We start from the raw sequence: 12,449 nt of genomic DNA on the forward strand, positions 1-12,449 counted from the left end.
TTTTTTTTCAGAATTTTGTTGTATATGTGTTTGGAACAAAGAAATTTATTTTATTAAATGTCAATTCATTGATGTGGGCATGTGTCATATTGTTACAGCACTGAATAGGTTTAGATAGAACATGCCTTTTTTTGTAAGATTTGAAGCTTTCACGGCAGTGACTATGAAGAAAGCAGTCTTCTGGGATTTGGCATCGTGTATATGTGGTGTTAACCGACGTTTCGGAGGAACGTATCGCCTCCATCTCCAGGGTGGAAGAAAAAATATATAAGANTATCTCGAATTGTTTATTTTGGGGTTCCTCAGCATTGCATTGCATCTGCTTTGATAGTATCTGCAGCTGCTTTGTACTCTGTTCCTTCCATTTTGTCATTCATAAATGTTTTCCTTTCTTGGTCTTACATAACCGGTTCAGTTCATAGGTTAAGTAGACAAAAATACAGATAACTTTATTACATGGCTGTATTGTCAGTATCACCAGTGCCTAACTCAGCAGTATGGCATGGTGATAATGCTGTTGACTCATTTGGGAGATGTTTGGTTCGGTTGTCACCCAGGACCCTGGCTGTCCTGACAGGTTTTTATGGTTTTCTTCAATTGCACCAGGCAGATGCTGTTATAGTAGCCTGATAGGGCACAACTGCCTTCCAAATTCTTCGCAGTCTATCATTCATATGTCATCCTGTGATTCAGCACTGTGTAGTCTTCCTACGGAAAAAAAAAAAAACCTCCGTGGTCTTAGTCCGTGAGCGAACTATACCGACCAAGCATCTGCCACTTGTTGGCAAAGTTAGTGCTAACTTTTGCAGATAGAGGGTGTCAAGTTATCAGCGCAGTAGATCCCCACGGCCATTAAACTGGGTTTTCAAGACCAGAGCCGCTACTTTTCCATTCAAGTTCGTACTGACAGCATTAAAAATTAACATTTAAAGAAAAAGGCAGGGCTGTGATACAGTAAGCCTGACAATTACAGAATGAAAGTAGATCACTTTCTTACATTCTTTCTCTTATTTTTACTTATTTTGAATTGAGCTAGTTAATAGTTTGTGTCTTTCTGGAGGAGCCAGTGTTCCATCTGAGTTGAACTAACTGAATTTCAGCATTTCATGATTTCTGTCAGCCCTTTGGGAACAGTTCCCCAAACAGTCTGGGAGCCCTTTTTTACTGTTTATGTTATACTACTTTGTTTTACACGGACTTTATAAAGAACACGTATACAAAGATGGGCAATATATTCAACAGAAATACCCATTGGACTCTGTGCTAAGAACCAAGGAATGGGTATTTGCTGGTTGTAATGGTCTGAGTTGATTCAGTTGGCTCAGGATAATATGTAGTATGCTTCAGCTATTGCAGTACCATAATTTCTGAATTTATACTAGTAAAGATGTCCCTGTAACAGGCCATGAAGGCCCATAGAGGTGTGAGAGGTTGAGGCTCTCACATTTTCTCTAGACAGTCTGCTCATAGATGGTAGTGAGGTTGTCATCCTTACGTGCCGGCCACCCTTTTACCCCACAGAACAATTCCTAGTACTCATTTCTGTTAGAGGCTGAGTCGACCCCAGGGCCATAGTGCTGATGGAAAAATACAATGACCTCATTGGGATTTGATCCCACAACCTGGGTAGTGCCTCAACCAACTACTCTATCACATGCCCCAAATTTATACTAGTAGGTTCCTTAAATCTGGAGTTGAACTTAAAGTTTATAATGAATCTGTCAGTATAACAACTAGGTTATGGTTTGAGTTCAATTGTGACAGTAGAAAGACTTTTCTCTTCGCCCCAGTGTCAGGACTGGCTTCATGGCCCACCCAGCCTCCTGTCCAGTTTGGAACTTGGACTAAAGCAGTTGGGTTGTGACCACTCACCTTCATCAAAGGCTGAAATTAATCTTCAGATTGCTGGAAGTTATTATTCAATTCATTTCCGGAGTATTTTAGTCTTGTAACCTAGAAAATCCCACACTCTCAGTTCTGGTGTGTCCCAACTTTGCTTTACCATTTCTATCGATGTTTTTCACGTATTGCATGTTGTTTAAATCCAGAGGGTTCTTTGGTAGGTATGAGAAAGTTGGGTGTTCGTATTTTAGTACTTCAGAACTCCTACTGATGAAGTGGATTGACAAGTTGACAGTTTGCTATCCAAAATCAGTCCATCCCATTTCACTGAGTATTGAATGTGAATTGAATATCAGTTATCCACAGAGTTGACACTCCTAGGATGTACATTCATGAACTCAACAGAAGTAATACATAAGCCTGGCCAACACAGCTTGGCATTTCCTTTTGAATACCATTTTTATCCATGAAGTGGCGTTATAGGGAATTGTACATGCTAGATATGGCCCTGTCATGTAGTTGCATTCGTTGCAGTTGTATCGAAATTTACGTAATTTTATTCTTGCATTGGTTTGTAATCATTTCGTTTAGTATTAAGGATTATTTGTGCGTCGACGTCACAAAATAGAACTTCGCGCATTGATTGATATTTGTAGAGGTGGGGAGCAACAACCAATACGTCCGCGAGGCTTTCGCAAGCCACCGCCATTTTTACTTTCAGCGATTATACTGCCCTCTTTTGTAGAGCGTTCGTAACGGAAGAGAATAAAGCCATTTTGTGTGATAGGTTTGGTAAAGTTTATTTATTAATGGACCGAACTTTCTTAAAGTGGCTTTTGAAATATTGAACACGCATTTGAAGAATTAGTATTTGCATTGTGTTTTATTAAATTACGTTTCTTCACCCACCCGGGACAAATTTAAGTTGGCAGAACCTACAATAGCGTATGTATCAGGGAGGCGGGTCTAAGACCTACATATTATTGTTTACAAACTATTATGGAGAAAACTATCAAAATGACACCCTTTGCAGTACTCAGCACATATCTCATATGTAGTGAACGTCGTTAAAGTTGATTCTGTAACTTTGAAGCTGTTTTTGGTTCATAGTGCACTTCCATTATCCATAATATTTTGCAGATTAGTGTATTCCATATTATTTATCCCCAATTTTGAAGTTTCTGTACATGAAGTTATGGCTTTATTGAACAGATCTCTTGTATGTGGTGTGCTATATAGCTAGTATGAGAAATTGATAGCTAATTTGGTGATAAAATCCAAGATTTATGTCAGATATTGTATATGCCATTGCTATGTGACAGTACCATTTCTGTGTATCCATTTAGAAATGGTTGCAATTTCTTTAGTGTGGGTTGGTGGGTATTGTTATAGTTGAATTATGAGAGTTATGTTCAGTGTTAAGATGTCTTACGGAAGTACTTAGTAACAGACGCACACTGCTTTCCAGATCAGTGTTTCACCCTGGTTGTTCTTAGTTCTTTCCATAAACAATGCAACAAAAGTGTGGAATCTGTATTGAAGGGTAGACTATGCCAGTTGTGTATGCATTGTTTACAATTTGTATTTGTAAACATCTTGTTCTTGTTTAATGAATGAAGTGTAAAATGTGAGTGCACAACTGGGAGACCGAGCACTGCACATTTCATGCCCAAAATTGCTGGACAGATTACAGCAGAGTGGTATTTTAGGGCTACATTGAAAGTTGTCGGATGAATTTAGTACGTTTTTACCAGTGCAATGTAACCTGTAGTTTTCATGATATACGACCACAAAATTTGTAGATCATACATTTTACAACTTTTATTCTAAATAATTTTTTACTTTTTGGTGGGGTTATGCTGAATATTTAATGAAGTACAAGGAAAAATGGTTTTTGTTGTTCTGGTGCAGTTCTTGAAAAGTTGCAACACTGCGTGCCTGACTGTGTGCAACCTGTCATAGTATTGTTACACTAATAGTTTTCTTGAGTCTCTCCAGAAAGATGCCAGAATGATATTGCAGTTGGGCGACAATTGCCTCTCTTGAAATTCTTTCCAAATTTGTATATCATTGTCTAATTCGATATCATATAATGCAGCCGTTCTCAGCATCGCTAAATAACTCACAGAAACAAAACTGTGATGCATGGCCATTGAAGATTAATGAAGAGTTGGGAGGGGTATGAATGAAAGGTGCTGTACGCTGTATTAAGGTAATATATTTGGCATTTGAAGTGGGGTGCTGAGAAAATTATGGAAAAGTATTTGTGTTAATCATTCTGTGTGTTGAGATTTGAACTGGGAAATTTGTCATTACTGTTGTCATACTTGGTATGTTCTCTGGTGGTGTGTAAGGACCCAGACTCTCAGTGTGGTACAGATATTGGTATATTAGAACTTTCTGGTATAAACTCACAGAGTGCTTTGGTTCAGGCAGTAACAATTCTGACTTTCCTTCAGCAAATGCTTAGCTCAAATCTTGACTGGGACACCAGGCAGATGCTGGATAAATCCTTGATCCTTTCTCATTCATTAACATCCCACCATTTGATGTGATAAATAGTTTTAGTTACTATCAGCATCATAAAATGAACCATAAAGAATTGAAAAGAAAAGATACGATCTTATAAGGAGTACTGTGAACTGGGATGTGAAGCCATGTAGTCCAGAAGAAGTACAACTTCTGCTGGGTTACATGGTGTCTCATATAAAATTTGAGGTTCTCACAGCGGTGTTCTGGGATATAATGTCATGTAGTCCGTTTGAAGCCAACATTTCAGAGGAACATATGCCTCGTTCTTTAGGGCCGAATAGGCCAAGCAAAATACCAGTGTGAAAACAGGTGGCAGGCACTGTTACTTGGCCTGTTGAACCCTGAAGATGGAGACGATATGTTTCTCCAAAACATCAGATTGACTTACAACGGGCTACATGATGTTATATCCCAGATGCAGTACTTTTCGTATTCACCACTGTGAGAACCTCAGGTCTCACACATCCCTTAATTTGTGTTCAAATATGAAGATGTTGACACTTGACTTGTTTTTGCCGCAGACAGTTGAGTGGTTTCTGGTGAAGGAAGTGAACTATGTGGTGACAGACCGGCCAGTTCGGACATCTGCAGGCATAGCTGCTAGCAGCGGCTCTCTCAGTGGCAGCACGCCAAAATGTGGTGCTGTCCCGCCATCATCCTTGACTCCTCTTGGTGGACAGGGTTCCAATGAGTCTCCAGCCACACTTGACTCACCAGGAGACGGGCTGAGTGGGGGGAGGAGGAGATCTGTGAGTTGCTTGGTGGCAGTCTGATATTGAGAGAACTTGGATTAAGAAGCTGCATGATTATGAAACTGAACTCAATAACATTCTTGAGTAAAGATTTGTGAATTGTATGTTCTTATTTCTTACTCCTTGAGGTCACTTAGCTTATATTGTCACTAATACTACTGATTTAATTCAGTAATCTGTCATGCAAGTACTGTAGTTCATATTGTAACTGTCATGTATGTTTATGATAGACTGGTGATTACTTACACTTCATGTGCTAGTACACCTTTTTGTTATGAACCAGAAGAGATGAAATAATGAGAAAAAGGAGCAAATGTTCTAATTAGAAGCCTTGCAATTTTAGGTCCATACCTAATCGGTATGATTAAATAAAGAAGAGTGAGATTGGCGTGTGCAGAGAAATAAGGGTTGCATACAAAATTTTTATGGAGAAACCTCACTGTTGAATGTATAAATAAATGTATTGTGATGATGTGACCTGGCTTGTGGTGGTGGGCAGTCAGGTTTCATAATATAAATGAATTTCTTGATTAGCTGTGTACCATCAGCTGTTCGAGAAAGGCTGTGCTGTGGAGTTATAGTTATGCTGAAAAACTAAGACAGTCTTGTATCACATGATGAACCACAGGAATCAAAAGCTTCCTGTTTCTTGGGCTTAGGTATTATGTTTATAGACATTTGGTAGGACTTTCTGAATGGGTGATCGGTCCATCACAAGGCCTCTGCCTGTACAGGATGACATAAACAGAAAAAATGCACACATCCGTGTGTCAAGTGGGATTTATATTCACTCTCACACTGTTTGGAGCTAGAAGATAGGATACACATTAGACCACATGGCCACAATGATCAGCAGATACAGCAGCCACCAAAATTAATTCTGAAGTAAGGAACAATATTGTTTTATCAGCCTTTTCCTCTATGTTCAGAGGCATCCAGCATTGTAACTTTCCCATACAGGCCCACTGCCAGAAACCTTCCCTCACCACCACATGTGAATTTACTGCCACAGTGTGATCACATGCATTGTGTTAAATCTTTGACTTTTACATTATTTTATCGCTTGTTTTCCTATATCAATTTTTGTTTTTATTTTTGTGCAAATGAATTTGTAATTGGTATTTAATGAGATTTGAAATGAAAAGGATGGGAATGGGTTTAAGGCCTAGCATTTCTAGCATTTCTGAATGTTTACAGTTCTTCTTATCTGATCACTGAAGCAGTCTTATCTCACTCCACCATCCCACATCACATGTGACAGATGTTGTATGATATCTGTATATAACCCTGTATTCTTTGATAATGTCACGAATAGCCTGGTAAAAGCCTCACATTGTTGGTTCAGTATCATTCATTGAATTACTCTTGTAGTGTGGTCAGAATAGGAAGTGTTCACATTGATATCACATATTTTTTAATCTTAATGGTCTTGTGGTCAGAGTTCTTGGCTACAGATCCAGAGGCCCCAGGTTCATTTCGTGGCATTACCAGCTTTTCTGAGAAATAGCTGGTCTGGAACGGGGTCCACTCAGCCTCATGATAACTGAGGTGATTTTTCAAGGAAGTAGCAGCTCTGGACTAGAAAACCAAGATTAATGGCCCTGGGGATCTGTTGCACTGACCACATGACATCCTCTATCTGCAAAAGTTGGCACTAACTTTGCTGACAAGCAGCGGTCGCTCGCTCGGTATAGTTTGCTTGTGGACTACAGGCCACGGAGTTTGTTTTTATTGTTTTTTTGATGGATTAGTAAAAATGTAAAAGGTAAAGCTGTCACTGTGCATAATTAAAGAGCATGCCATGAAACTGAACAGGTTGGTCTAGAAACCTTGGTCTTGTATTTAGGTCCTTGGTTTGAATATAGGAGGGGACACTGGCTAACGTGATTGAGGTTTCTCATGGGCTTTTCAGTCCCCTCAAGCAAATGCCAGCAAAATACCTTGATTATCCAATTCATCTCTCAGCCTACCATCTGATGGTGTGTGAGGTCTCAATACCGAAACCATCATTAAATAACCTATAAAAAAAAAGATCCCACACCATGAAGATGTGTGTGGGAGTGAAGGTATGGCTCCACAATTCTCTGGCTTGGCGTTGGATGGGGGTGAGTGGTCAGCCTCACACTCCTGCCACTTCCCTCTGCCTCCACTGGAAACGGCTCCCTTGTACATGCCCATTGTAAAGGAGGTTGTGTGAACATGTCTGGTTGGTGTGCACAAAAGAAAAGCCTCTTACCCCTGTCAGTCATTCAGCTTGGAGCCTAATTACTATACTGACAGCCAATTATGTGAACATCAGCAGTGAGCCTGTGTACCTAATGTAGCCTGCTATTTAATAATGTAGAAGTTGTTGCTTCGTGGTGATGCAGCAGTTAGTAAGCATGAATATGGACTGAGAGAATGAGACAAGTCAAATGAATATGGACTGTTTGAATGTTCCAGAGCAGGACGATGCAGTTTCATAGTTGGCCATTCAAGATCTTGCCAGAATTGAGAACAGCTGCACAGTGAATGCATCTCTTTTCAGTATTGGAAATTATAGGATGTACCACCATAATGTTAGACTTTTATATTTAGCAATTGTACAGTGTCATTATCATAGGAATTTAATGATGAGTATTGCAAATATTCCACTCATTGGGCGACCAATCTTAAGTTTATATTTGGGTTCTCCTTGCAGCTTGCTGAGGAGTGGCATTTGTAACAGATTTAGGGGTAGGAAGAACAGAATACACAATTTGGGATGGAAAACTTGAAGGGAATGTAACACCTTTAGATAATATTAAGCCAGATCTTTGAGAAATGCTCCAAATTTTATATGTTAGAATCCTGCCTCACTAGCTTCATCATGTGATATTTATACACAACACCACCTGTTCCATGTCTTCTCATAAACTAAATGACACAGTATAACAATTTATGTGGATCCTATGCATCTGACGAAGGTCCCTATGTGGCTGAAACATGTCATTAGCTCATAAGATGTGGAATAGTAGATGGCATGTAGATCTAAATTGAACCTGATATGTAGGTTCTTCAACTTTGCTTGTTGTTTTGTATGGCTGTGAAATTTGGTTTCTCATATTAAGGGGGGGAATCATAAATTAAATGAATTTGAGAACAGAATACTGAGAAGAATATTTGCGTCCAAGAGGAGGAAAGTGATACAAAGTTTGAAAAAACTGCATAGGAGCTTCAAGATTTATACTCCTCACCTTGAAGGAGGATCAGGTGGTCAGGGCATGCAGCATGCATGGGAGATACAAAAATGCTTGCAGGAAAATCTGAAGGAAGATGACTGCTTGGAAGACCTAGTGGCATATGGTGAAAATACAAGTGGAAATTCAAGAAATATGATGGGAGGGTATGAACTGGATACTTCTGGCTCAGGATAAGGAACACTAATGGGCTCTTTTGAACGTGGTAATGAACCTTCAATTCGCTTAAAACACTTTAAATTTCTTGACTAGCTGAACATACTTTATCATCTCAGGATACTCTTCCGTGCAGTGGGTTACAGAAGTTCTAAACAGAAAACTGTCCTCCAGGCATAGTGTCTGTAATAACCCCCTCCATAAAGGTAAGGTAAAGCTGTCCATAGGGTTGTGAGACATCAAGGCTTTCACATGTTCTAGACAGTTGGCTCACAGACTAGTGACTAATGTGTTCCATCATGGTGCCGTGTACTTTTCATTCATTATTCATTATTGGAGGGCGTGGGTTTACCCATGCACCGTGACCAGTTGTTGATCTGTTGTACGTCCCCCTTTGATATTCTACCAGTCCCCATACCCTTCCAATACTGGTGCTTGCTATCAGCCCTGTTCAGCCAGCGAGTTCGGCCCCTCTACTGGCACTGGTACCCGATACTTCACCCATCTACCGGAGGCATTGGAAACTACTTGGGTGGGAAACTTTTTACCTAATTTTGCTCAGAGGTCTCCTAGAGACATGAGGATCTTTTACATGCCGTAAATCTACGACACGGGACTGACAGATTAAGGTCCCTCCTGGAGGAGGGACCTAGCAAGTGACTGCAGTGTCAAAATCTAATGGAGGAAGGGCAACACAATTGCTGAAGCTTAGACCCTATAAAAGAACAGTAATCCACTCACACCTTGCAGACGCCCAATCCAGCTAGAAGGGTTTTTTTTTTTTCATTTGGTTTCTACAGTCTCCTGTCAACAGTGAGATTGGTAAGCAATTGATGGACAGCAGTTTCAGCACTTCCTGTGATCTGTGACTTGTAACTACTTTATTCCGAATGTTATTGGCCAATAGGCATTTTGATTTATTGTCAAAATTCACATGCGCCTCTCGGCAGGTGGTGCACCTGTCGCTCTGAGGTGCAGGGCCATTAACCAGTCAACAAAGGTAAGAACCTCGCTATAGTAATCACAGCAATGGCAATGGTGGTAGCAGCGCTGGACTTCTTTCTTGTTTAGTGACATCAGTATATACGGTAACTGGTTCTCTTTGTGTTATTGATGGCATTATTTATTGCAGAAGACTCGAGCAGAGGCAATGCTGGAGAGAGCCAAACTGCAGCCGCAACAGTCCACAGTTGATCCACTAGATAACGCTGCTCGCTGGAGTATTCCCATCTGGCCTCTTGAGAAAGTAAGTATTGACGTCATCCAGGAAAACTGAACATACATAATCTGCGTTGCCAGAGCACATACTTAGATTTGTATAATTCTGCTTTTTGTTTCATATTCATTGTCCACAGATTCTCTTTTGGGGCACACAGTAGCACAGTTGGTCGAAGCACTGTGCTACAAGCCAGAAGGTTGTGGGTTTGATTCCCAGTGAGGTCATTGCATTTTTCAATCAACCTAATCCTTCCAGCTGCAATATGGCCCTGGGGTTGACCCACCCTCTAACAGAAATAATTACCAGGAATCTTCCGAGGGGTAAAGGGCAGCCGGCGCGTAAGGCTGACAACCTCACCACCATCTACAAGCCAATTGTCTAGAAAATGTGGGAGCCTCAATGTCTCACAAACCTTTGGATCTCCAGAGCCTGTTACAGGGATAGCTTTACCTTTTATAGAATCTCTTTTGAAACGTTAAGACTGTGAGTAATGAACAATTACCCCATTTTCTTAGTCTGCTTTCCAAAAAGTTAAATGTCCTTATATGGTTATATATGCTGTTACAGTATACACATAGTCAGAACTAAAAAAAATCACATGACAATAAATAAAGAAATAAAGAAAGTTTTTATAAAGATTTTTAATGCAGTAAAAATGAGGTTCATGAGAAAATTATAGAAATGGACAAATTTGGGGAATTCTCATTTCTCTTATAAATATCCCATTTATTTTGTTTCCTTAATCTAGCATCATTTTTGTTTTGTATGGGTCGATGCACAAGAAGTCTCAAATCTCCATTCTTCTCGCAGTCTTTCCTTTTTACATGATAGTTAATGGACTCTGCTGAAGCTGTTAAGAAACCAGCAAGCTTATAGTGGGTATCAGTAATGTTTTCAAAGTAGCAGAAAGTTGTAATGGAAAATGGAAAATTATTACTTCTAATGTTTCATGTGTTGGTAAAACTTGGTGCCCTCTCCTCTTTAGAATGTTTATTGAAAATGGGTTATTCAGCTTAAGGAAAATGAAGCAGATTGCTCAGTCAGATGCCCCTGATATTTATTCTGATAGAATTAATTGCCAATGCATGATGTCCAATAAATTAACAAAACACGTAATTTTGGTGATGAAATCTCTTTGGAAGTCTATGCTTTGGATAGAAAGATAAAATGTAAATGTGCCTGAGTGATGTTTGTAGTAATGGGTTTGGAAAAGTAAAAATTCAGGATTTGGTAAAAGTTGTAAGAAGTGATTACAGCATTTGGTCATATAGAAAAGAATGGATAGAACAGGGACCCAAAGAAGGGCAGTAAATTAGAAACTTGAAGGAAAGAGACCTGTGGCTTGGCCCAGAACATGATGGTTCATGCAGTTACTGGAAGACATCAAAAAGAGAGGAAGGAACTAATAAGGATTTGAAAAAGGTTGTGGGAGGGTATAATAAGAGGTTAAAAGATTTTTTTCCTCGGTGTGTATAAACAGAACAAAAGAAAAAGGTTTGTATGTGGATTGAATGGACTTTCGGCGGAGTTCACTGGTAGTTTTTATACAACACTATCACAGTATTTTTTGGGTATTAATACCAAAACATTGGTGTGAATGAAGGTATATTTCTTACTCAGCCAGTTTTTATATTCATAAGAGGCATGCTGTCTTTAATGCTAACAGCATTACGGTATACACCAGAGGCCGCGCCATAGCTCAAGCGGTTAGTCGCTGGCTTCCCACCGCGGCGGCCGAGTTTGTTCCCGGGTATGGTCAAGTGGGATTTTTGGTGGACAAAGTGGCGCTGGGGCAGGTTTTCTCCAAGTACTTTGGTTTCCCCTGCCAATCTTCATTCTACCAATTGCTCCACAGTCACCCTCACCTATCATCTGGCGCGGGTACAATAGGCCAGAAGTGGCCGCAGTACAAGGGACTTAGTCCCACCCCACTAGCAGTAAAAAAAATAAAATAAAACAAAAAAAGCTATACACCATTTGTTGGGCTACTGATGGCAGGTTTGAAAGTGTTTATAGTTCTGTCACAGATATGAACTTGCAGTTAATTAATATAGAATTTTGCATATTACAGGTTATCACATGGCTGGATAAAATTTATGAGAAATATCTCAAAAGGTCATCATCCTGTGATAAAATAAAATCATCTTCCACTGAATTAAGGGCCCCTTTTATCAAATTAGAAAGTATTAGCAGGTAAGTAAAACATTCCGCATGTTTCAAATTGAGGGGCATGGAGTGATGGGAACACACGATAATGAAAACTGAAGTAAGGTCATGCATCACAATCATGAAAACAGTGATTTTCGTGTTCATTGTGATGAGCACTGCAGGCCTTATTCACATAGCATCACTTGATTTCTCTGTTTTGTTAATAGTTGAAAGAAAGTGAAACTAATATTGCTCTTGGGTTCTGGCAGGAATTCCAAGCCCTTATATAAGGAACTGTCAGCATGGCCAACTGCTAACTTTGACTTTGAAGCAGGAGGTTGTCCATTCGCTACGCCTAAAGTGTTGGCGAAGAAGGTGCAGCATACAGCAAAACAATCAAAGGAGGGAAATGAAGCAAAAGATGCGGCACATTCAACAAAACATCCATTGGACACCCCGAGGTTTGTTTGTATATGATTTTTTATGTCTTTTCAAACCTTGTCCATTTTCCTCATCTACTGCATCAGCAAACTTTTTTATTTGTGGTGATTTGTATGTAAACATTTTAATGTTTTTTAAGTG

At 39.7% G+C, this 12,449-nt stretch overlaps 1 protein-coding gene across 1 annotated transcript in view; it reads left to right on the top strand.

The window, feature by feature from the left end:
- The window catches only part of LOC111875031, a 28,480-nt gene that overhangs the window by 863 nt on the left and 15,168 nt on the right, over positions 1-12,449 (top strand). Inside the window, exons 3-6 of the mRNA XM_023871050.2 lie at positions 4,896-5,123; positions 9,633-9,746; positions 11,791-11,912; positions 12,137-12,328. Of these exons, the coding sequence (XP_023726818.1) occupies positions 4,896-5,123; positions 9,633-9,746; positions 11,791-11,912; positions 12,137-12,328 (656 nt within the window). The remainder of the gene's footprint in view (positions 1-4,895; positions 5,124-9,632; positions 9,747-11,790; positions 11,913-12,136; positions 12,329-12,449) is intronic.

This window comes from Cryptotermes secundus, unplaced genomic scaffold (assembly GCF_002891405.2).
Source record: "Cryptotermes secundus unplaced genomic scaffold, Csec_1.0 scaffold1228, whole genome shotgun sequence".
Lineage (NCBI taxonomy): Eukaryota > Metazoa > Arthropoda > Insecta > Blattodea > Kalotermitidae > Cryptotermes > Cryptotermes secundus.